At 41.5% G+C, this 27,371-nt stretch overlaps 1 protein-coding gene across 1 annotated transcript in view; it reads right to left on the reverse strand.

Annotated features, from left to right (window-relative positions):
- LYN (LYN proto-oncogene, Src family tyrosine kinase) overlaps positions 1-27,371 on the reverse strand; it is a 103,133-nt gene that overhangs the window by 56,373 nt on the left and 19,389 nt on the right. The window contains exon 2 of the mRNA XM_075584238.1: positions 6,768-6,904. Coding sequence (XP_075440353.1) covers positions 6,768-6,899 — 132 coding nt within the window. The 5' untranslated portion in view covers positions 6,900-6,904. The remainder of the gene's footprint in view (positions 1-6,767; positions 6,905-27,371) is intronic.

Consider the following 27,371-nt stretch of genomic DNA (forward strand, 5'->3'; position numbering starts at 1 on the left):
TCATGTTGGATGTAGCATTGGGCTTCTCTGTCGCTTGTTGTGTACATATGCCACGCTCAATAGCACACCTTTTTGACACTTTTATACATACATATTTTGTGGGGGCTCAGGGGTTCCCAAAAAGATCTTGCTGGGGTTTTGTATGTTTTGTTAATATAATTTGAAGTTCCCTTATGATGCATAAGAAGAGAGAAATTGTTTAATTATGAACAATTATTGATACCGAAGAAATAAGAGGTGTCTTGTGAAGTAACTAAAATCTTCAAATGTCATTAAACAATGAGGAAATTAAAAACTAGGATTCAGATTCTCACAATATTGAGAACATTTAACATTGTCCAGTATTAAACTAGTTTACACTATCATGGTGGGTATATAGGGGGTCTATACAAATTGTACCTAAATTGCAGAGGAGGGGACGATTTAAAATTGCTATTAGGACTTCAAATGGAGTGGCCTGAGAAGTTACAGTAGATTCCAGCATCTCCAATGCATTGAATCAAAGAATGCCTATAAAAAGAAAATACACAAATGCAATGGCAGTGGGATGGACATACCATAAGAAGAAATGACCATCGTTGGACAGGGATGGCCCTCCACTGGATCCAGAGGGAAACTAAAAGACCAAGATGACGACCAAAAGCAAGATGGGAGGATGAAATCAGAAAAGGTGTTGGAGCAACATGGAGAAGAGAGGCTTGTAACCGCAGTACGTGGGAGGTCCTTGGAGAGGACTTTATCCAGCAGGAGATTGACAAGGGCAAAAGATTATGATTACACACACACTTTTTTTTTATTAAGGATTAAAAAGATACAATTGTATGTTCTAATCTTTAAATTGTAATGTGTATATGTGTACAATAGTTTACACTTTGATTCACCATTTTTAATTGCAATTTGAATCAGATATACATATCTGTATATTAGGAGGATTATAACACGCTTTATCACTGCTCCCTGAAGAGCTGTGTAAAACGTGGTTTGGAATATGTTATTTATTGATGTCAGAATAAGGCGGTGCTGTTGCTTCCGTTCACATGTACAAAGTACATCATTATCACTTTGTCGTTGTGAATAAAGAATCTAGCAACATCAGTGCTGGCCTGGGATTGCGACGTTACTGTTACAATGGCCAGCATGATACAGTATATACTACCAGACAAGAAAATGTACTTCCTCTATTCAATTAAAAAATATCCAAGTTTTATGCTGGGAAATGAATCATTTCCTAAACATATTTTTGCAAGGGTACGTTAAAAAAAAAAAAAAGAAGGGTAGAAAGTTAAAGCGCATAGGTTTACCGGGTGCAAACTACAGCCTGCTATTGGTCAATAGGTTGCCATTTCCCTCTGGCCAGCAAATATCTTACAACACCTCCCATACTGTAAATGTTTGGCTAATTTCCCCTTATATCCTGCTCTGTCGCACGGTGCCTCACACACAACAACTCACTCCAATTAGCTCTAGCTCTCACAGTCAGAGACTTTGAGAGATACTGGGAAGGTGACTGGAGCTTAATGTAACAGAGACCCACAGGGAACAGGCAGAGGGAGAGGAGAAGGGAGATTACTGGGTGTGAGGAGGGAGAGGGGGAAATTATGTCTGGGAGGCAGAGTATGTTTATGTCGGTCTATAAATTTATATGCATTTGAAAAAAGTTTCTAATAGAACTCTAAGAAACCAAGACTCTTGTAACCTGATGCACTCTAAAGAAACAATATTTATTATCCACACAATTTCCATCACAGAAACCACCTCTATGAAACATCAACACATTTAAAAAATAACTTAAGCAATTCGTTTTAATGAACATCCAAGGGACAAAACGTGATTAACAGTGTAGATCCCAAATCAAGCATGATTGTGTGTGTGTTGTGTATATACACACACACACACACACACACACACACACACACACGTTTGCAGTATTCACACCCTGCCAATAATGTGAAATTGTTGATTTACAAAAATGTATGCACATTTTTTTTTCAAAACAAACTATTTTTATTCAAAGCTACAGTGGTTAAACTGAACACTGTTATATGAAGAGGAGGTTAAATGTCAGCAAAGGAAAAAAAAAAAGTGAAATGTACTTTTTGCATAAGTACTCAGTCCCTTAAATCAGTGCTTGGTGTAATGGGGTACCCCCTGGTTAATAATCTACCCAATGGGCTGGCAGTAAACCCTGGTATTCACAGGTTTGCCAGTAGTTATCATGGGGTTTTCCCCTTCACCTTTAATACTGCACTTGAGTGACAGCAGGGGTTGGTACATCCTGTTGTAGCTTTGACAACGGGGTACCAACCTTCTGACTGTACTTAAGGGCAGGACAGCCCAAAGTTAGGGTCCTCTTTGTCCTTCCCCCTGAGGAATGCAGGTTACACGTTGGGAGCCTGAGATTGGGGCCTTCCCATGTGCTCTTCCCTTCGGGGAGGAGGGAGTGTGACTATACCTCTGTCTCCGCTAGGGAGGTGGGGATGAGCTGGGATGGCTGCGGGTGCCCTTGGCCTGTAGTGTCAGTCCAGGGACCATCACCAGTGTGGCATGTTCTAATGAGACTGTATCCGGCAGAAGACTGCTGAGTAGCTGTTGTGTTACTGCGGACTGTAGCAATAAACCGTTCCTGTTTTGCAATATACAGTACCTCCAGCCTGGTATGTGATCTAACTGGAATGAGAGGTATAAATTTTACCTTGGGAGATCATCTCCACATTCCTGGAGCCTACGGCAGATGGAGGCGCTGCACTGCTAAATATTATGTATATTATATTCTGGACCCCAGAAGCCTGTTCCTGTTTCCCAAAGTCATCACGGACGATTTGGCCCTCTTGTTGCCAGCAGGAATGCACCACATACACCCTGTAATGGCCCCAATGTGCGATTGGGGGGGGGGGGGTACACTGTTAAATTGGTATAAGCACCTTTTGCAGCAATTACTGCTAGGAGTCTTTGGATTGGTCTCTACTAGCTTTGCACTGAAGAATGATATTTTTCTCATTCTTCACAGGAAAATGTATCCAGTTCTGATGTTTGTTGGGGATAGTCGATGGACTGCTATCTTCACGTCTCGCCATAAATGTTCGATTGGATTCAAGTCAGGACTTTGACTGGGCCACAAAAGAACAAATTCTCTTCTTGTTCAACCACTCCAGTGTGGCTTTGGCTTTCTGCTTCGGGTCATTGTCCTGCTGAACGTCTTGGCTGAAAACAGGTTTTCCTCAAGGACTTGCCTGTATTTTGCACCATCCATTCTACCCACTATCCTGCCAAGCTTCCCAATCCCTGCTGAAGAGAAGCATCCCCATAACCAGATGTTGCCACCGCCATGCTTGACAGTTGGGATGGCGTTTACTGGTGACGTAGTGTGTTGCGCTTGAGTCAGCCGCAACGCTAGGAATTTAGACACACACACACGCGGAATGGGGAGACAACTTTTTTTCTCCCACTAACCTTTTCACACATTTGTCTCTAGGTAGTTAGTTTTAATGAACTGCTTGAGTTCATTTTAAAATGTGTCGTTTCACAGGAGGTGTTTCTTTAGAGTGCACCTGGTTATAAGAGTCTTGGTTTCTTGGTGTTCACAATGTAGGAGATAATAAACACTTGCTCTATACTGAGAGGGGTGAGACCCAAGGATTATAGTACATAACAACATAAAGAAAATCCCCTTGAATGGGTGCACTCCTTCTAATAATGTTTAACTTATTCTATGTATTATATACACTCCTATTGACTTAATGGCAGTACTAGATAGCATAAATAGCCATTAGTATTGTAGATATTAAATGTATGCCATATAGACACAGCGAGTGCTTTAAAATACTTGCAAAAATATACACAAACATGAGCTGACTCATGTCCTGAGCCTAGAAAGGCATCATGTATAATTAAAAATGCCATTCTATATAATAACACAAAGAATCACGGCAAAAATGTGTCTCATACACAAAAACTTGGAAAAAGGATGCTTTTTCTCACTCAGACTAAAGTTCCAAAAATCTGTTCTAGGAATGGGGCATACATGAATCCTTCATTTAATCCTTTGGGTGACATAGTGTTTAGATTAAAGATCCATTTCGCTTCCCTTTGAAGCACTTTTGTGTCCCAATCACCTCTACGTACAGTTGGTAATAGGCGATCTATGCCCTGAAAAGAGAGCATCCCTGTATTGCCTGCATGTTGCTCTCTCACGTCTTAATATTGGTGTATTACAGTATGTGAGTTTTTTATGGCTCCGACATGTTCCAGCACCCTCCTTCGCAGCTGTCTGCGAGTTTTGCCCACATATTTGAGGCCACATTTACATGTAAATCATATAGATGGAGCCGGCCGTTTTGCAATTCATAAAGGTTTTTTGGGCAAAGTGTTTAGTATCATCATTATTCGTGAATTTTTTACTTGTCATTTCTTGGTGTTCTATTAAAAACTTTTTCAAATACAATGTTTGTACTCGTTAGTGTAGCACCTGAGCTATTGAGGCCAATATAAATCTAGAATACATTTACTTAAATATATTGATGAGTACAGGGCATCTGTATGTATATTTCTATGCATACCTCTGTTTAGATTAATATATTTTTGTGCGTGTGGCATTCTGTGGGTGGGCCGTTGAATCGGCAGCCTCAGGGATGCACGGGGATGTCCATCATGGCCAGCAGGAGATGATTGGAGTTATGGGTGAGCAGTTATTGGCATGTGGTTTGAGCAATGGATTGTTATGCTGTACTGGTGCTAGATTGAGTCTCGTACTGCGTAGGTGTGGGGGTTCCCCTAGTAACCAGGACGCTTCTGATGCGCAGGTTGTGGATAGCCTGTAGTTAATGCATACCTCCTACAAGATGGTCTGATTTTCGCAGGCTTCCTGAGGGCAGGTAATTGTACACAGGTGTGTTTGGCACATGTGGTGAGTGTGTATATATATATATATATATATATATATATATATATATATATATATATATATATATATATATATATATATATATATATATATATATATGTATGTATGTCTGTCAGTTTGTTTTTTCACCCCCTTGAGAAAGGTCCCGTTTTGGGACCAAAACTTCGGTTTGGGCGGCCTATTTTTGTACTACATGCCTAATACAGATCTTTTTGGAATATTGGACTTGAGTCCATTATTACATTTATTCTTACCCATAACTATTTTTTTTGTTCCAGTCACAGTATTATTTACAGATCTGTGGAATGGCCATGGGAACCAGGTTCGCCCCCAGTTATGCCAACTTGTTTATGGGTTTTTGAGAGGAAAGCTTTGTCTGGACCAACAACCAGGCCTAGTATACTATGGCCGTTTCATAGATGATATTTTGATTATTTGGGACTCACAGTTTGGGAACATTTTGGATTTATTTGCACATTTTAACAGTAATAATTTTAGCCTGGTGTTCACTTAAATTGTAGACCCTGACGAGATTGAGTTTTTGGATTTGAAGTGAAAAATTGATTTTGATAGTCGGATACAAACTGATGTTCACATCAAAGTTATATCTGTTAATAGTTACATTCACGCCAAAAGCAGCCACCATCCAAAGTGGTTATCCAACATTCCATTTAGCCAGTTCAGCAGATGGCATCGCAACTGCTCATCTGAACTGGACTTTGTGGCGCAATCAGAATCACTCAAGGAGAGGTTCCTCTCCAAGGGATATGACAAGACTTTGGTAGAGGATTCCTTTCTTAGAGCAGCGAGGTCAGATAAGAACAATTTCCTCTTAGTTTTCAAAAATGGCCATCTGTCTAAAGTTATCTGAAACCACCCGTGATACAACGTGGACATTGTTCATCTAAATTCTTTACAAATCTAAAAAAGTAGAAATATATATTTTTTTTTTTAAAAGATGGACTGTTCTTCACCGAAACTTGCAGGGCTGGTTTAGTTGAAGCGGATATAAGTTCTTTGTAAATGTTCCCTTAATAAACTTCTACAACTACAACATATTTAGTTTGTGCTCCTGTATTATTTGCCGTCTAGACAAAAAAGCACTTCTCCAGCAGAACTTCTATGAATGAATAATCATCTCTCAGTAATTAACATAGTGATTCTCTCAATAAGGGATTAAGCATAACAGTGACATGTTTAAGGTACCAGATCAGGGGGATTAATGCCATTTTCACCCAAGCCGGACATCTAGAAGTATTTAAAAAAAAAAAAAAAATTTAAGTTGGTTGGTAAACGTGGTGAGCCGAGACTTGGAATAGGTTTGATTTCCTCGGACTAGTCCTTTGTGTGTGATGTCACGGCATTCAACAAGTGCGTGCACAGGAAGAGCGCCTGTCCCCTCCCTTATCTTTATTGGCTCTCTGATAAGAACAGGGTGAGGCTAAGAGAAGGAAAAAAAAATTCATTGGCAAAAACTCTTCCCATACAACTTGTAATTAAATTAGCAAATAAAAAATAAAACCTGCCAAATCATTGCTACTGACATGGTTCGATTTTTTAGGGAAGCCTATTGAGTTACATTCTTTACATGACATTGTTTTCTGGCTGGTTATGCGATACTACACACATCCCCTCTACATATCCTCATCTCCAGAGCAGCACGTCACATCACTTCTACTCGCAGTCACGCGACCCTCTGTGTACCGAGTAACCAACTGCTTTTGTGTCAAAATTATTTCCTTAAAATTCCAGAACACTCACCAAGAATGCCTCACATTTACCTCCTCCTATATAAAAGGTCTATCCTATATAAAGGGAGTGCAGCTTAAAAGCTGAAAGCTTAGCTAAAGCTTAGCCATCTACTTACTGGCCTCTTCTGTTTATTGGACGTTGGATCTTGCACATAAATAGTTCGATCAGTATTACGTACTGGTTGCTTCTTTAAATCAATCCCATCGTGATGAGGGTCATCTTTCCTTTTTGTATTTATACATCCCATTTTTTCTGTAAGAACAAAAACAGATATCAAACTTAGGATCAGATTTGACAAAATGAGCGTAATTACAAACAACCACTGATTTAAACAAAACAATATTTTGGGAGGCGTAGATTTGCGCCGACATTGTTTACGTGGAAGTTTTTCAGAATCTTAACCACTTTTTCCCCACATTACATCAACTTGCTTTCTACTGTTACATGCCTTAGAATGTCACAATACATGCACTTAATGTTTGGGGAGGAACGCTACGTACAGTACTTCCATTTATCCAAGTTATTCTGTACAATACTTTCACTATAATTATATACATTCTTCTCATATGGCATACACTTTTATCATCAGGATAACATCGCCAAAGTGTGCTCTAAACACAGTCAAGAGTACAGCAAAAAAGGAATGAAATGTGTGCGATTGAGTATTTTCTTCAGAAGTAGAATTCCAAACCGAAGTTTTGCTTTAACTAATAAATTAAAGATATCCATTCTCAAAGAATGGCTACAATGTGAGTGCAATATGGTTACTATATATTTTGGATTTCACTTTACCTTCCCATTACGCTATGATATAGTCCAGAAATGTACTATTTACCAAATTTACTAAGCAGCTGAGGTGTTTTTCCTCTATGACCATAGATTTGCCGACTAAATCTTCCCGTAACTTTGAAATGTTATTAAAGATATCCAGGACCCCTCGACTAAAATGAAGAAAATCACAAAATCACCACGAAGTTTGCATTATCAGTAAAAAAAAAAAAAAAAAAAAAAAAGCCTAAATTAAATCTTATTCATTTTCATTCTGAGAAATCCAGGTTTTACAAAGGACATATTTAGTCTACCTAAAAAAATTAAAAAAAATAGAATTTCTCTAACACTTATAAATCACACCAAATACTTACCCAATTCTCACATGGCCATGAATTACATTTTTCATTAATAAATCTGGCGGTCTCATAAAGCAAAACGTTTGGAGAGTCTTTGTATACTCTAATTACGATATTTTAAATCCCTTTCTTGTTTGGTAGATAAACTTGGCAGCACTGAAACAGGAAGTTTTGCTGTGCACCCGAGCACATCTACCCAGGTAAAAGCAATAAACATTCAAAGTGCCAACCTGCAAAACAGCTTCACCTCAGTAGATATTAGACATGATCTTAAATGGACAGTTCCATTATTTATGCTTTAGAATTATCGGAGAAGAGTAGAAGCAAAACTCACACAGAACCTCTTATTTTAATTTAATTTATTTTTTTAAGCTGAGCACGCAGTTTGGGCGGTACTGCGGTCACCGAAATTAACAGTAGTAGTGCAAACAACCGCTTCTTAGTGAATCTAGCCTTTAGCCAGCTCAGTCAGTGCACATAGACATTGATGTATATTATCTACAGCAGGGGTGGCCAACGCCAGTCATCAAAGGCCACCAACAGGCCAGATATTGGTAATATCTCTGCTTCAGCACAGGTTGCTCTAACAGCCATCTGTGCTGAAGTAGGCATATCTTGAAAACCTGGCAAAAGCGCTCCAATGCCAGGGCAATGTAATATAATAATGTCAAAACCACCATCCAAAGGAATCAGTAATAACAAGTAATTATAGTGAAGTATAACAACGAATAATGGGTACTATCCTCCTGAAGACAGGTGGTGGGTAGTACAAACCACCCACTATCAGTCTCATTGGCAGGTTCCCCTCTGTTGATGCAAGTACGCACATATCCTTGGTGTGGCTGACAGGCTGTGCAGCTTCCATAGATTATAGCAGAAGTGAAAAAAATTGGAAGGAGCGCACAAACCAAATGGAGCAGGAAGGACCCAGAAACAAAAAATAAATAAAAGGGTACTTTAATGTGTCATGAGACCCATCCAACGCGTTTCGAACGTCACAGCGTTCTTTATCAAGGATAAATATACAGTGTAACACCACCCATTAAATACCCTCTTACAGCAAGCAATTCGCACCAAAAACGGCAGTGCAATGACGTCATGACGCAATGCGCGTTGTCGCGCATGCGCAGAGCGACACGGCGCCGTCTAAGGGGGAAATGTCAATGCAGGCAAGAGGAGGCCAAAACAAGTAAGGGCAAGTACGTACAATGGCTACAATAGGACAAAAAGGATTACAAAACCATAACAGTTGAAGATCATAACTGAAAACCTTCTACAGGCATACCCCGCTTTAAGGACAATCACTTTAAGTACACTCGCGAGTAAGTACATATCGCCCAATAGGCAAACGGCAGCTCACGCATGTGCCTGTCGTCACGTCCTGAACAGCAATACCGGCTCCCTACCTGTACCGAAGCTGTGCGTAAATAGGGAGACTATAGAGCCTGTTACAAATGCGTTATTTACATCAGTTATGCACGTATATGACGATTGCAGTACAGTACATGCATCGATAAGTGGAAAAAGGTAGTGCTTCACTTTTAAGTACATTTTTGCTTTACATACAGTACATGCCCCGGTCCCATTGTGTATGTTAATGCGGGGTATGCCTGTATAACCTTTAAAAAATAAAGGAAAAGAAAGAGACAAAGAAAATAACACTATAAAATACATATGAGCCCCAAAAAAATTAAAAAATAGAATTAAAAACCAAAGAAACATGAATTGCTGATGATAAGAACCAATGTAACACTATGATAACATTGAGTAAACAATAGAATAACTATTAAAAATATCAAAATAATAATTGAAATGAATAAAGACAATATCTAATGTAAAAAACACAGGAAAAAAACAGAGAAAAAATGAGAAAAATAATGAAAAAAATATATGTAAAAAAATATATGACAAGGAAAAGAAACGAAAAACCAGAACATGATATAAATAAAGATATATATAAAAAAAAAAGTATTAATAAATAACTTGGTTCAACAATAATGTATATCTACAAGAAATGGGCCAATAGCCAATCAATGTTTAAACCCAGAGGGAAGCGTGTTTGAAGAATAAATATCCAATAAGCTTCCCTACGGTTCAGTAAATTGATGCAGTCACCTCCTCTAGGTCTATTATGAATCAATTCTATGCCCAGGAATGAAAAATTCCCAATACCTCCCTGACCACATTCGGAGAAATGTTTGGATACAGGACGATTAGTATCATGCAATCTTATAAGTCTTAGATGCTCTAATATTCTGACCTTAAGAGCTCTGGCCGTTCTCCCCACGTACCTTTTAACGCAGCCACATGTTATGAGGTATACCACAAACTGGCTTTTACAATTTATAAAACTGTTAATATAAAATCTTTTGATGTGACTGCCCATCATATCATCATGTGGATGCGGTAAACTATTCTGAAAAAAAACCTCTTAGAAGGTTTCATATGTTTACAAACACTGCAAGAACCACAGCAAAAATACAGTAAATAAACAAACAATGAACAAAACAAAATAGTCCTTGGCGCACTTTCGGGTATAGAAACCTGACAGGAAATGAAATCCCAAAAACTTGGTAGTGGGGATGATGAATAAGTCCGAAATCCGATCACACTTAAGTCCTTTAGGATAGCAGCCGACGCCGCTCATAACGGCCGCCGTTCCCCGCCCGCTGCCTACTGCCGTGCCGCGCATGCGCGATGGCGCCAGTGACTCCTGGCTCCTGCTCGGGTAAAGTGGGAAGCGGGGGGGGTTTGAGCGCGCCGCTTCCCACGCATACGGCGGGCCCGGTGCGGCCGCGTCTCAACCTTCCCCCACCCCTCTCCCCCCAATTACCCCCTCTATTCCTCCCCCCACACCCCCCCACCGGCATCATGGTGTTCTTCCCCGGGGGGGGGCCGTCACACTCACATGGGCCTCCTCGCCGTATGTGCCGTCCTCCCTGCCCTGATCCCCGGCACTGCGGGGCAACACAACCTGTGCCCATCCCTCCTCCTACCACACTGCTCTGCCGCCGTGCTCGCAGGTGCAGGGGGTGATCGGAGGTGCAGGGGGTGAGGGGAGGTGCAGGTGAGGAGGTGAAGGGGGGTGATGTGAGGAGGTGAAGGGGGGGTGATGTGAGGTGAAGGGGGGTGATGTGAGGAGGTGAAGGGGGGTGATGTGAGGAGGTGAATGGGGTGATGTGAGATGCAGGGGGGGTGATGGGGAAGGTGCAGGGGGGGTGATGTGAGGTGGGGGGGGTGATGTGAGGTGGAGGGGGGTGATGTGAGGTGGAGGGGGGTGATGTGAGGTGCAGGGAGGTGATGTGAGGTGCAGGGAGGTGATGTGAGGTGCAGGGAGGTGATGTGAGGTGCAGGGGGTGATGTAAGGTGCAGGGAGGTGATGTGAGGTGCAGGGGGGTCAAGGGGGTGATGTGAGGTGCAGGGGGGTGATGTGAGGTGCAGGGAGATGATGTAAGGTGCAGGGAGGTGCAGGGGGGTGATGTGAGGTGCAGGGAGATGATGTGAGGTGCAGGGGGTTGATGCGAGGTGCAGGGGGGTGATGCGAGGTGCAGGGGGGTGATGCGAGGTGCAGGAGGGTGATGCGAGGTGCAGGGGGGGATGCGAGGTGCAAGGGGGATGCGAGGTGCAGGGGGGTGATGCGAGGTGCAGGGGGGTGATGCGAGGTGCAGGGGCATATGCAAGGTGCAGGATGGGTGCGCATACATCACACACACACAGTCACACGCACACACACACACAGTCACACGCACACACACAGTTACACGCACGAGGAATTCACGCTTTGTGCAAATAGCTAATACAGGGGATGTGTGCCGAGCACGCACATTCTAAGTCCAAATTTATTTGCATTTTGTCAAAGAAATTGTATTTTGATTTTAAATTAAAACATCACAAACACAATTTCTGTGACAAAAGTCAAAGAAGTTTCACTTACTATGCGCGTGCACAGCACACACAGCTTTTTTTCATAATCATATCTGTCTCTGTCGTATTTACTTTGTTTCTTAGACATAATGCCACATTCAATATCTTTTACAGTTTTGGAGAGTATAGAATCAAATTCCTTAAAGCCATTTAAATCTTTAAAACTATATACATTATTTTGTAAATTTATAATTTGGATATCTAACTGATCCTTTTCCTTAATTTTCTGTGCAACTATTAAATCCATCAGGCGAAAGGAGCAATCATTTAAGACTGCTACCCATTTATTCTCAAAGTCCAAGTCCTGGAAACCAAAAGTTGGAGCTTTTTTGACACATAGTCCTCTGGGTATTCTTTTACACTTAGTATAATTCTCCAGACTTATAATGTCCCACCATAAACGATTTTTATGAATTAATAACCTTTCCAACTTTTGGAAATGGATCTTGAGATCAGAAATGTCAGTAGTATCCAAATCCACAATATTGTCAAATACACGTAGTGCTTGTTTTTTCCTCTGTGTATCATCACAACAATTAAAAGGTGTATGCTGATGAAGTTTCTTGTAGGTCACCAATAATATCCCCCGACTCCTCCATAATGGATGCAGTAGAGTGTAAAAAAAAAGTACTCGGGTCACAAAAAGAGAGATAAAAATAACAAATAAAAATATATGGGTCCTTTCCTTAATAAACGTATTGATAAGCTCCAGAAAAAAAACCTTATAGCATGTGCAGCTCCTACCTAAATATTGCAGCAGGATAGAAAAAATGGCAAAAGCGCTCCAATGCCAGGGCAATGTGATATAATAATGTCAAAACCATGTGTTTTTTACATTAGATATAATGGTCTTTATTCATTTCAATTATTATTTTGATATTCTTAATAGTTATTCTATTGTTTACTCAATATTATCATAGTGTTACATTGGTTCTTATTATCAGCTATTCGTGTTTCTTTGGTTTTTAATTCTATTTTTTAACATGATCATTTTAATATTTTTTTGGGCTCATATGTATTTTATAGTGTTGTTTTCTTTTCCTTTATTTTTTAAGGGATATAGAAGGTTTTCAGTTATGATCTTCGACTGTTATGGTTTTGTGATCCTTTTTGTCCTATTGTAGCCATTGTACGTACTCGCCCTTACTTGTTTTGGCCTCCTCTTGCCTGCATTGACACTTCCGCCCTTAGACGGCGCCGTGTCGCTCTGCGGATGCGCAATGACGCGCATTGCGTCATGACGTCATTGCGCTGCCGTTTTTGGCACGAATTGCTTGCAAGTGAGAGGGTATTTAATGGGTAGTGTTACACTGTATATTTATCCTTGATAAAGAACACTGTGACGTTCGAAACGCGTTGGATGGGTCTCATGACACATTAAAGTACCCTTTTATTTATTTTTTGTTTCTGGGTCCTTCCTGCTCCATTTGGTTTGTGCGCTCCTCCCAATTTTTTTCATATCTTGAAAACCTGATCTGTTGGTAGCTCTTGAGGACAGGAGTTGGCCACCCCTAGTTAAGGGTTCACATACATTTTCTGGGGAAGGTGGGCTGTCTGACCACCCTCCCTCCCCTGCAAATTTCCCAACCACAGGAAAACAGTTTAACATACAGCAGGGCCCCGCTTCTCGGCGCTTCGCTTTTCGGCAATTCGCCGATATGGCGGCACTGAGAAGGGGGTCGCCATCTTTGATTCTCAGTCACGCATGCGCAGAACGGGCGGTTGCACCCGGCGCGCATGCACAAACCAGTGTCTGCGCGTGCCTACCATAGTTTGCGCGCGCAGACCATAGCCGCGCATGCGCATACCGGCGAAAACACCGTTCTGTGCATGCACAGAACTGAAAAATCGTCGAATACGCTTTCCGCCGATTTTCACTATACGGCGGGCCCCTGGAACGGAACCCGCCGTATATCCGGGGCCCTGCTGTACAGCCACTGTGGCTGACCAAAGCGCTCATCATTCCCCCAGAGCCATCAGAACGTGCTTTTTAGCCCATGCCTTGAGAAAGAGAGTTGCGCTACAAATGTTTGATATTCGAGACACGAACCGGCTAAAGGAACCAGTTTGAGACATAGATGTTCTATTGGCATTCTGAGCCTTTGCACAAACCACTGAGCACATCCTAAATGATCAAACAACCAATGACATGTATGAGGGCTTTTATTTTATTGCATATACAGTACAATAGCTCCACAAGGTATCACTAATACGACTGCACATATAAAAGGGGTATTCTGATAAAAACAGTCTTGAAAATGTAGAAACACATGTAATTGCTCATTCGATGTTGGAAGCAGTGGGTGATGCTGCGAGAAGACTAGAAAACTCATATACACAAAGTTGTCAGCTGCAGTGTTCCTGAAACAGAAAGAACGGGAAAAAGCTGCTGCAGGAGATATCTCCTGGCGCAGCTATTTTGATAACAGGGCAGCAGCTGCAGGAACCAAATCTCGCTAGAGATGTAAAAATAAATATTAAAGGAACAGATCCACAAAAGGAAAAATGTGTGGGTTATTCTGACTCCTGCACACTGTGGCAAGTGGTAGAGACAGGTAGCTTAACTTGTTCCCCTTTCATTCAGACCAAGTCCTTCCTTTGTTCTGTAAGCTTTATTGAAGAATAGCAGCAACATAAAATAAAGGGGGGGGGCGTATTAGGTAGCAATAATTCAGGGAAAGGTAAATTATATTAAACTTCACCAGGAGATGGGGGACATGACAGTTCCTGAAGGTGGGGAAAAGGGCAGGGAGAGACCAACAGCCAGGGATGCTGGATCATACCACTCAGCCAGTGGAAAAGTGGTTAGGCGACAGGCTGAGCAGCCAACAAAGAAGTTACAATGTTGCTACACAAGGCTGCGGCCAGGGTGAAGACAAGCGCGAGCACTCGCTCATGCTTGGCGCGATCAGATTGCCGAATATGGGTGCACACATCCAAAGTACGGTTGCGTGCACGTGCGCTTGCCCCGGCGCTCTGCTTGGGGACACACAGAAATTTGATTTTAGGCGTGATGGCGCCCCACCCACGCAACTTTTAACTGGATAGGAAAAAGCTCCTGCTCAGTCAACGCCTGATGTCACATCTCTCGAGCGTCAGCGGGCTTCTCTTCACCCTAGCCTTAGCCCAACACTGAGGAGTGAGGACTGCCTCAGAACTGAGGAAATATACAGACAGGTTGCAGGAGATGGGCGCCTCAAGAGCAGGCCACCAGAGACACCCAAAGTACTATATTACAATTGGAGTCGTCCGAACACTTGTCAAATAGGAACAAATCACATATATTTTTATGTAGTTCCATTTACAATAAATGTATAATCTACAATGAAATCTATATTTATTGCAATTCATAATATATATTGTGTCACGGAATTAACTGGACTTTCCTCCATCTACATTGCAATGGTTTACAACAGGCCTGTTAGAGCAACTGCTCTATTGTTTTTATACATTCATTTGCTTTAAACAGGTTTACACACATCCCTTTTGTTTATCAAAATGGCTACATACAATAATAATAATAATAATAATAATAATAATAATTCCATATTGACAGGAAATCTTTGACCAAGCAAAGCAATTTTCTTGTTCTAGACAAATGCATTTTGTACATTCGGAAATAAAAATAAAAAAAAGAATTCCTGCAGGAATGTCGTCCATACTAAAGTAATCAAGCCTTGTATTTCATGAAGATATCTGTCCCTCCCGAGTCAGACATTGTCCTCTTGTGATGCTTAATGTGGTTTCAGGTTGTGCTTTGTGTACTTGCCGATTTCTGCAAACATCCACATAGCACATCCCCCCCCCCCCCCCAGACATTGTTAGTTTTGTATGCGTTTTAAATAATAAGGCTTGAAAATACTTAGGAACGTGTTTCTTGCTGCAGCTGACCTTACCAAAATTCAATTTCACAATACAAAGTCATCACAGAAGTCACTGCTTTTGGAGTGCACCTTGTTAAAGCTTGCAAACTAACCACTTTTGCCTGCGTCTCAGACAAACAAAAAGGTATTTGCGCTTGTAAAAATATGTTGGTGTTCTTTACATGGTCATCTACACACAGGACAAAGAACATACATTAATGTACAGAACGTATTTTCATGGTTGGCTTTCAGTGGAGTCTGAGTATAATGTGATTAACTTTTCAACAAGTACAAACTGTTTTCAAATGTTAAAATAACCTGAAGCTATTGATTTGCACTTAGTGCGATTGCTGGGTTACAACGGATGAAAGTAGCATAATGTATCTATTCGTAATTAAAGATTAGAAAGAAAAATCAACCACCCACATACCAACCCATTTAATATGTAATGACTATTTGAATACTTTATTAATACTTTAAAAAAAAATTGTATTATATTTATAAAAAACACAACCTCATGTGTGATAGAGGGACCTGCAAAACATTTAAAGACCCCTCTGGAACAAGAGGATAAAGGCATTATTTTACATTTTTAGCGTTTCACACTTGCAGTCCGTGGTGAATATATGACAAAAAAAATGCTGGACTCCAAATATAAAGAACACAAACACTCAACCAAACAGATGATCCATCACAAAACTAAAATAGGCTAAACAAATGGAACGTGACACTGGAAAAACCAGAAATACAGAGAATGATATATGAGATGTTAAGGTGGGTTACCGGAGAAAAATGATATACCAGAAAATAATGCATAAATCAAACTCCTTACATTGTCTCTGGGTTAGGTTCTTTGGCTGTGTGTAAACGTGGTGTAGGCTGTGAGATCTTTAATAGAGCCATTTGTAGATGAAACTGAACTTTCAGTAGCTCTGTACACCAGGGCTCTTAAAACAGTTTCCCAAAGTGGCAGATTGAGAAAATATATTAAGAGTAGAAGGGCCACAACGTACAGTAATTTAGGATACATTTAAAGACTGTTTTTATGTTGAAGTATAATAATGTTTGAACATCTATACCATATAAGTGAGTTTCAATGTGACTAAAGTATCACTTGCACTATATAAAGTAGCTTCCGGAGAAGCTACAGTACAATAACACTTAGCAGAATTGAATCAAAAATATATCAAAAGAAAGACAAAATATAGAAAAAAGTGTCTCAAAAAAAAGTGTGCTATCCCAAACTAGCGCGCGGTCCAAGCACACCGCCAGCTAGTGCGCGGGCCAAGCACACCGCCAGCTAGTGCGCGGGCCAAGCACACCGCCAGCTAGTGCGCGGGCCAAGCACACCGCCAGCTAGTGCGCGGTGCAAGCACACCGCCAGCTAGTGTGCGGTCCAAGCACACCGCCAGCTAGTGCGCGGGCCAAGCACACCGCCAGCTAGTACGCGGTCCAAGCACACCGCCAGCTAGTGTGCGGTCCAAGCACACCGCCAGCTAGTGCGCGGGCCAAGCACACCGCCAGCTAGTGCGCGGTCCAAGCACACCGCCAGCTAGTGTGCGGTCCAAGCACACTGCCAGCTAGTGCGCGGTCCAAGCACACCGCCAGCTAGTGTGCGGTCCAAGCACACCGCCAGCTAGTGCGCGGGCCAAGCACACCGCCAGCTAGTGCGCGGTCCAAGCACACCGCCAGCTAGTGTGCGGTCCAAGCACACCGCCAGCTAGTGTGCGGTCCAAGCACACCGCCAGCTAGTGCGCGGTCCAAGCACACCGCCAGCTAGTGCGCGGTCCAAGCACACCGCCAGCTAGTGCGCGGTCCAAGCACACCGCCAGCTAGTGCGCGGTCCAAGCACACCGCCAGCTAGTGCGCGGTCCAAGCACACCGCCAGCTAGTGCGCGGTCCAAGCACACCGCCAGCTAGTGCGCGGTCCAAGCACACCGCCAGCTAGTGTGCGGTCCAAGCACACCGCCAGCTAGTGCGCGGTCCAAGCACACTGCCAGCTAGTGCGCGGTCCAAGCACACTGCCAGCTAGTGCGCGGTCCAAGCACACCGCCAGCTAGTGCGCGGTCCAAGCACACCGCCAGCTAGTGCGCGGTCCAAGCACACCGCCAGCTAGTGCGCGGTCCAAGCACACCGCCAGCTAGTGCGCGGTCCAAGCACACCGCCAGCTAGTGCGCGGTCCAAGCACACCGCCAGCTAGTGCGCGGTCCAAGCACACCGCCAGCTAGTGCGCGGTCCAAGCACACCGCCAGCTAGTGCGCGGTCCAAGCACACTGCCAGCTAGTGCGCGGTCCAAGCACACCGCCAGCTAGTGCGCGGTCCAAGCACACCGCCAGCTAGTGCGCGGTCCAAGCACACTGCCAGCTAGTGCGCGGTCCAAGCACACCGCCAGCTAGTGCGCGGTCCAAGCACACCGCCAGCTAGTGCGCGGTCCAAGCACACCGCCAGCTAGGAAACACATACAACAGCAACAATATTTAATGCAATAACATGAAAAAGAAAATTGTACCCTTTCCTTTGAGACTTTTATTAGTGGTAAAGCACGGTCAGGTCTGCAATGTTTCGGGCTCAGCCGGGTCCTTTCTCAACCATCACTATATAACCATTAATGAATTTATGTAGAAATCTTCTTGGAACATTCAAAAGGAATTAAAAAAAAAAAAAAATCAACTTACAATATTTCACATCTGTACAAGTCCAATTAAGCCATCAGCACTTAGAACTATGTTACTTTGTCAAGGAAAAATAAACTGTGCACACTTCCAGTCAGTCATTAATCCGCACTAATCTGTGCTTTCAGGCCACGATTGACTGAACCCTTTATACTCCCTATGGTGACCATCATCTTTCTTTTTAATATGGTCCACCCCAGAGAGATCTGCTTGAACTTTTATTTTAGATGTCTAAGGCTAGAACAAAATGCTTGCCATGTTTTCTATAGTCAATTATGTTTGTACAAGCAGTCCTCGTTTTACAACGAATGGCTTATCCAACACTATGCAATGCATACCTATGTTCATTTTTACAACTCCAAAACGGCTTACCCAACGCTCTTACGACGCTTTGCAAAGTTGTTTATGTGTATATAATATATATATATATATATATATATATATATTATAGTATATTATACTATATAATATATTATATTATATATTATGTAATATTATATATAATACAGTATACAGTATGCACTATATAATTTATGTGTGTGCTGCTTATCTTATTGCTTGAGTAAAATATTTTGTGTATTTTAGCATTAAAAAAATGTTTTCAGGAACGGAACCTTTCATTTAAACAGTGTTCCTATGGGAAAACGTGTTTCGCTTTACAACGTTTCGCTATCCAACGCCATTTTGAGTAACGCATTGTGTCGGATAACCGAGGACTGCCTGTATTAGAGACCGACTCAAAGCCTATGACACGTGTTCAAATGGTACATTAAGAAAAATAAAAGCTATAGAGGAGTAGTACACGATTACACTATATTGTATCACGATTAGAACGTTGATTTCACGGACCTCCTGAAAAAGAATCGACAACACATGAAAGTCTGTCCACGTACCCATGTTAGGTTAGCATCCAAATGACTTGGCAACACAAATAGCTTTAAATTGTGTAATACTGTACTGTATATGCAGACGTCAAAACACCCAAAAAATACAGCAAAACCTCAGCATTCAGTCTCTCTTCCTCTGAACTGTAGCTATGTTTTGCATAGAATTGAAACTGTTCCAGTAACTCAGAACAAGCAATTTAACTTCCTTAAGACATTTTGGATTTTTACAGTTCCTCTCGTAAAAAAACCCATGGCAGTTCATTCTTGGTCGCGCTTATGGTGCCCGCGACGGCGCCCAAAAACAAATACATTGCCGCTGCCGCGTGCATGCTTATAGTAAGCGCGACGGCGGCAATGCGACGTAGCGTCACGGACTTTGGAAGCTGGGAATATTTGATTTTTCCTGAACAAATCAAATGCCCAGAAGCCCGCGCCGCCGCAAAGCGAAATATAACTTTCGCTAGCGGCGCCGGGTGATGTCACGCGTCGCCGGTCGCGGGCACTATACGTGCGGCCTTATATAACAATACACCCCTGATAGATGTTTGTAGCACCACAAAGTTTGCACAGCAAAATACTGATACAAAGGTCATTTCAAAATGATGTTATTTTAATATCCTCCAGCATAGCCAATTATTTTTAATGCGCTCTTAATTAGGTGGACATTTACCAAATGAAAGCAGCAAGCCACTCAACTCGAACATCAAATTTTCCTATAGTTTGTACCTTTGAAGTGGTTAACCCTATTCTCATTTTACCCGGTGTTATGTATCTTTAGGTCATTCTCCATTCCTGAGATTCATGACAAAGCAAGTCCCCAGGGGCGGGTATTAAAAAGGCCACCACTGACTGCGATGTTAAACACAGAAAAAACAATAGCAATCTTTCATCGTAAGGAGAGAAAATAAAACTCCTGGAATTCTTGTACTGTAAAGAAGACCACCATATTAAAACATACAAACTTTGTTCTAAATACATTTTGGAAGGGACAGCTTCTTGATCGACCCCTAAAGCGCCCAGGTCTAGAAAGCCTTGGAATTCATCTATAGTACTGGTCCTATTTTTTGCAATTGAATAACACAGCCAGAGCTACACCGGGCAGTGCGACACGTAAAATTCCACTTGGCCTGCTATTCCAATGAGGAGTTTATTCTATCGCCTCGTTCAAGGGTGCTCAACGCCAGTCCTCAAACTTCCCCCCCCTCCACCCCCAACAGATATCAGGTTTCTAGGATATCCCAATCGGAGGCTCAGTCAAAGATTAAGCCATCTGTGCTGAAGCCGGGATATCCTCAAAAAATGACCCGTTGGGGAGGGGGGAGGGGGGAGGATGGAGGGGCTGGAGTGGAGCCCTCGTTCCCTAGTGGATGCAAATTCTAGTATGAGGAAAGAGAGGCGGGGGTTCTATTGTGAACTGGGTTGAGTGGGGCCTGAATGCCAACCTCTGAGCAGAGCTGAGCAGGTAGCAGTAGGATTGCTTCCTGAATGATGACCTAAAGTCTACATTTGCATGCACAAAAAATATGTACTCATGAATATTTCAGTTCATTCTTATTCTTGGCATCCTGAATCTGTTACAAGGTCACGACGAGTATCACAGAGGAGAAAAGGAATTAACAAGTCAAATGATTAGTTAACCATTTCACAATTGGTTGGTACCCTGAATGAAGAAATATTTAGTACTTCCCATCTCCTCCCCCCTTTCTTGCCACATGCTGCTGGTCATTTTTTTAGACTGAATACATTTTTTGGGTAATCAATCACAGGATATGAATTAGAGAAGTATTCTTAGTGGGACACTGAAGTTTACTAGAAGTGAGAAATGTACTTTCCTTCACATTATTTAGCAATTTCCTGCTGTGAATAAATGCCAAAGCAACAGCACAAAAGGTATCAAATAACAAAGCATTACGGAAAACATACTATCTATGTATGTACGTACAGTGGTGGGAAAAGTACACCCTCTTTGAATTCCATGGTTTTACATATCAGGACATGATTGTTATCTGTTACTTAGTAGGTCTTATAACTAAGTAAATACAGACTCAGATGAACAACAACACATGACATATTACACCGTGTCATGATTTATTTAACAAAAATAAAGCCAAAATGGAGAAGCCATGTGTGAAAAACTAAGTATACCTTATGATTCAATAGCTTGTAGAACCACCTTTAGCAGCAATAACTTGAAGCAATCGTTTTCTGTATGACGTGATCAGTCTCACATCGTTGTGGAAGAATTTTGTCCCACTCTTCTTTACAACGTTGCTTCAGTTCATTGAGGTTTGTGGGCATTTGTTTATGCACAGCTCTCTTAAAGTCCAGCCACAGCATTTCAATCAGGTTGAGGTCTGGACTTTGACTGGGCCATTGCAACACCTTGATTCTTTTCTTTTTCAGCCATTCTGTTGTAGATTTGCTGGTGTGCTTGGGATCATTGTCCTGTTGCATGTCCCAATTTCAGCCAAGCTTTAGCTGTCGGACAGATGGCCTCACATTTGACTCTAGAATACTTTGGTATACAGAGGAGTTCATGGTCGACTCAATGACTGCAAGGTTCCCAGGTCCTGTGGCTGCAAAACAAGCCCAAATCATCACCCCTCCACCACCGTGCTTGACAGTTGGTATGAGGTGTTGGTGCTGATATGCTGTGTTTGGTTTTCGCCAAACGTGGCGCTGTGCATTATGGCCAAACATCTCCACTTTGGTCTTGTCTGTCCATAGGACATTGTTCCAGAAGTTTTGTGGTTTGTTCAGATGCAACTTTGCAAACCTAAGCCGTGCTGCCATGTTCTTTTTAGAGAGAAGAGGCTTTATCCTGGCAACCCTTCCAAACACACCATACTTGTTCAGTCTTTTTCTAATTGTACTGTCATGAACTTTAACATGCTAACTGAGGCCTGAAGAGTCTGAGATGTAACTCTTGGGTTTTTTGCAATTTCTCTGAGCATTGTACGGTCTGACCTTGGGGTGAATTTGCTTGGACGTCCACTCCTTTGAAGATTGGCAATTGTCTTGAATGTTTTCCACTTTTAAATAATCTTTCCCATTGTAGAATGATGGACGTTAAATTGTTTGGAAATGGCCTTATAACCTTTCCCAGATTGATGGGCAGCAACAATTGCTTCTCTAAGATCATTGCTGATGTCTTTCCTCCTTGGCATTGTGTTAACACACACCTGAATGCTCCAGACCAGCAAACTGCAAAAACTTCGGCTTTTATAGAGGTGGTCACACTTGCTGATGATCAATTAATCAAGGGCATTTGATTAGCAGCACATGTCTGCTACGTAGTATCTTAATTCCTATGGAAGCAGTAAGGGTGTACTTTGTTTTTCACACATAGCTTCTCCATTTTGGCTTTATTTTTGTTAAATCATGACACGGTGTAATATGTCATGTGTTGTTGTTCATCTGAGGTTGTATTTACCCAATTTTTAGACCTGCTAAGGAACAGATGATTGTTATTATGTCCTGATATGTAAAACCATGGAATTCAAAGAGGGCGTACATTCTTTTTCACACAACTGTATGTATACACACATATACATATAAATATATACATATATACACCTCTAACTTGGGAACTGTACACATTATAAAAATTGCTTTCTCTGAAAATGTGCATTATTAAATGTTTCTACTATGTGTTTGCAAGAGTATTTTATAATGGCAATCCCCGTATTGCCAGGTGGACCATTAAAGCAATGCCTTGCTGGCCCCACTGTAAAATAAAAAGGTGTTGCTGAGCGATTTTCCAGGATGTGCTGGCACAGAGAGCCAGCACAGGAGTTAATGGCAGCGATGTCCATTCTGTGTGTTTTACACATGGCCTTTACATATTTCACAACAGTAGGAGACTGAAGTGCAAGGATGGATAATTCAAACAAGTAAATATATTTGAACAATGTCATAAATGATGCACAGTTGTTAAAGGTCTAAGGGACACATTTAGTTTATTAAACTTTACAAATAAAAATAACAATAACAACATCTTTGTCTTATCCGCCATGGATTTAATACACCTAAATGAAAGATGCTCGACCACTTTAAATAAATATTGGAGGGACAGAACCTATTGCTGCGATGCAGATTGTGCGGATGTCGTCACTCTTTCAGCACTTAGGCCTGGAAAGATTGTCCTTTGGGAGGAAGCTGCAGACACAATGCAGAGAACTGAGCTCAAGGCTGGCAAGTTCAAAAGGTTGAAAGAACTGTCCTTGAATGGGGTTGCAGGCTTGGTACTTCCTTAAACTAGGTTTAGCTGTACAGCAAACTGCATCAGCAAAGAAAATCCAGTTAAAAACGAAATGCTATATGCTTATGGGTCTTAATTCAATGCAGTTATCCTGGTCAACTGTCAATGTTTGTTAATGACCAATAATGGCCATCACACTTTAGTGAATACATTTCCAACGGTGTGTTCATTTGCGTATCTGAATCCCCACATTGTATATATTGTGTGATGTTTTACAGACAGAACAGGCTCGTGGAACCTGTGTGACACATATGCAAACAGAATGTTTTCTGTTTAAAAAAAAAAAAAATGATATATAATATATATAGAAACCCTGTCTTCCCATAAGAGAAGGCACAAAAGCAGCAACACTCAGATGTAGCAAAAAGACATGTATTAGCAGTGACAAAACAGCACACTATAAACCCAACGTTTCGGTCCTGGCAGGACTGTACAGTACCGTAAAATGCACCTATAAAGTGGTGAGTAGTTGGTGCTCAGCTTTAAAATGCTTCAGCTCTGAGCAGAGTTGCACAATGTGAAGACAGAAGGGCACGAAAACAGAACGACAGACACGCTTATGTGAAAGAACAGTCAGAAAAAGAGAATAACCGGAATTTGGGGCTAGAAGTCACAGATTTACTGAAATATAGGGGTCCATGTTAAAATGAAGGAGAAGTAAAGGAGTGACACGCTGTGCTCATTGGCATTGCATTACCCAGAATCCCTGGCTGCAGTGGAAGCACTGTTTGCCAAGCGATAATGGGGAAAGACAGGGTTGCAGACCTGTCTGAGACATGCAAACGCAACACAAGTGGTATTTTTATTTAGAATTACTGGAAGAAAAGCAGGAGCGTATAACAGGACAGATTCCAATGAAGCAAAATAAATAAAAGATTAAAGCTGCAGTTCAGGCAATATCCTGCATGTGTTTTTTTTTTTTAATAAATCAGTTCTGTAGTAAGAAAAAATACTTTTAGCATTTTCTGTTTAAAAAAAAACAACTTTGAAAGACCAATTTTCTTGTATTCTATTTTAACAAGCATGCTTGTTCCTATAGCAATCATTTACATTCCCCATATTTAAAGATGTCGCCAAACTTTGCCGATCAATAGACGGAGAACGAATTGACCGGCAGCTATGCAGTTCTTTAGGTAATTAGAGATTGCCCACATGAAACTTTTGAAGTAAAAAAAGTTAAAAAAACAAACAAACAAAAAAAGACTGAACTGCAGCTTTAAGTAAGTATATGCAATGAATGTATGGGGTGAAAAATAAAAAAGTTTGAGGGCATTAAATAAAGTACTGTATGTGTTCCATGCAAAACAAGTCTAAAAGTGTAAAACCAGCTGTAAGCAATGCTATTTACGTGGGTTATAACTGGAAAGGAAGACCTTTCTAATTGTGCTATTCCAGCATTTCTCAAAGTTCTCCTCAGGGTGGTGAGCAACACCACATTGAATTACCATTGATTACCCATGTATATAGGAATGTGTTGGTAACCTGCGGTTGGCTATGTGCCCCCAAAAAGACAGTCAACAATCACCATGTTAATCTCTACCGTACTTCCCCATTCAACTGGTTATTGAAAATACCAAATATTCCAACATTATGACAAAAAATTTTTACAATTCTGATTCCTTGCACACCATATAGTCAGTAATTTTAGCTTAAAAATAAAATAAAAAAATACTTCCTGAAGTACTTGAAAAACCGGCATCTGCCACTTCAGGGTTTCTGGGGGAAAAGGCTTTCTGCATAAAAATCAGTGTTAGTCATTTATCATAGGAAAAGAGAATGGAACAAATGCAAAACCATGAACCCTGATCTCTGAACTATGACCAGCGACAGCACTCCCAATATCAAAACATTCCAAACAATGATCTAGATAGCACATCACCAGCAAAAGTGAACTTGATCAGATGTTTGGCACGTGTTTTGATACACTCCTTGCTAGGGTTTGCCAGGTGTCTTCTCCACAAATACTGGACTCAAATGGTGAAAGGTGCGTCAGGTCACTATGTCCAGGGAGGAAAATACTGGGCACACACGTCCAGTATTACAGTACCTCTCATTTTTTACTGGACAGAGTATCCAAATACAGGACAGTCCGGTTCAATACCGGACACCTGGCAACCCTACTCCTTGCTGGTGTAAGGAAGCACATTCTAGATGTATCCGTTCCATCACAATTGTGCCTTTTTCACTTTATATGTGGTTACCACAGTTGGCTTTTAGAAGCTTTCGAGATATTTCACCTTGATATATGAAAAACAGAAGTGTAAATTCCCACAGCATATTAGGATTAAAGATGCCATCCACGCATGACTAATGACAGAGATATGTTTAATAGGGTCAACCTAAATGATTCATACCGTTAAAGCAGACACATGTAAGTATTTTTAAATAGTTAAAGTATATTCTGCAAAGGTTTGTAAACCCAAGGATCATGGGGAGTTTTACAACCATGTCATGTCATTATCTTCTGATCGATGGTCAGATAGGGAGGGAATGTAAATACACCTCTCTATTATTATTTTAATTATTAAAAGGTAGCGGCAGCGATAGTCAACCCTATCCTCTGAAAACTCCAGCTGGGTCGTGTTTATCAAATAAATCAAATTATACATTAAAAGGAAGCAAAATACTTGCAGTTGAGCCTGCAAACTATTTAGTTATTCAAAAAATGTGGTCTGGCCAGAGTTCTTTGCGAAGAGGGGTGAGAAAAATTAGGGTTGAGTAAAGAAGAACAAACATGAATCTCCCCGCCCCATTCTAGGAAACATGACTTCCTAATCATTTTACAATGTTAATATTTACCGATTTTCTTTTTATAATATATATGTACTTGTTTTAAAGGTGTCACGTTATCTAGCACCAACATATTAAAAGTCATCCCTTTCCGTCGTTCACGGCGTGAAGAGATTGAAATCTGTAGTATGAAAGAGCCAGAAGACAAAGCAGATCTGCTGGATAGCCCGCATGTATTTCTTTGTAGTGCTGATCAAGGTACACAGAGCTGAACAGAAGATTATTGTAGGCACAACCAGCCTCTGCCCAGGAGAACTTACATTCTAACATCTAGTGCATAACACAATGTCTCTCTAACCAGGCTACATTGCAACGCATACTGTGTAACCCAAGTTAATAATATACTTAGCCAAGAGAGGGGGAAAGAGCTGTGAAAGTAGCAGCATTAGTATCACAGGGCTGTTAATATATCGACTCGTGTGAAGCCAAACTGAGGCGCACTATGTAACAATGCTGCTTCCTCTTTCTCACGGGCCCAAATAATTTCCATGACATCTGCAACGAGTGCACGGTGAAGTTACTCTGTAAGGAGAACGTAGATTGATTGATTTCAGTAAAGGGAGGAGTGGCTCAGTGAGCACTTTTAAGGAGTCAAATCCCAGTGTCAGCTCCTTGTGACCTTGGGAAAGTCACTTTATCTCCCTGTACCTCAGGCACCAAAATCATAGATTGTAAGCTCATCTGAGCAGGGACCGATCTGTAAAATTTCTATGTGCTGTGTACCATGCACTATATTGTAATTGAGAAGTGCTTTGAGTACCATTGGGAGAAGAGCGCTATATGAAAAAAGTTACAGTATTATGATATGCAGGAGTTAATTATGGTCACATGTCCTCACTTTCAGTTGATTCATTATCATTACTCCACCTGCACAACAAAAGATGCTAAAGTTGTGAGGTGGAGTCCTATTGCTAAGAAGGAGTTGAAACCATAACATGGCATAAACTCTTTCACTACTACAGTAGATGGGCGGGCACGGTCTCAAAGGGTTTCAGCCCCCACGGGTATCTAAATAGTTACAGGTGGGATCCCTGATATGCAGTCTGAAAAATGAAAAACAAACACATTCAAACCCAGTCTCACTACCTTAAGGTTTGCGTATGCACGGCTGAGCTATGATCGCAGCCCGGCCAGATTAACGCTGAGGGGGATCCAATCCGAAATCATGGACCCACCACAGACTCTGTCCCCAGCA

This window comes from Ascaphus truei, chromosome 2 (assembly GCF_040206685.1).
Source record: "Ascaphus truei isolate aAscTru1 chromosome 2, aAscTru1.hap1, whole genome shotgun sequence".
Taxonomy (NCBI): Eukaryota; Metazoa; Chordata; class Amphibia; order Anura; family Ascaphidae; genus Ascaphus; species Ascaphus truei.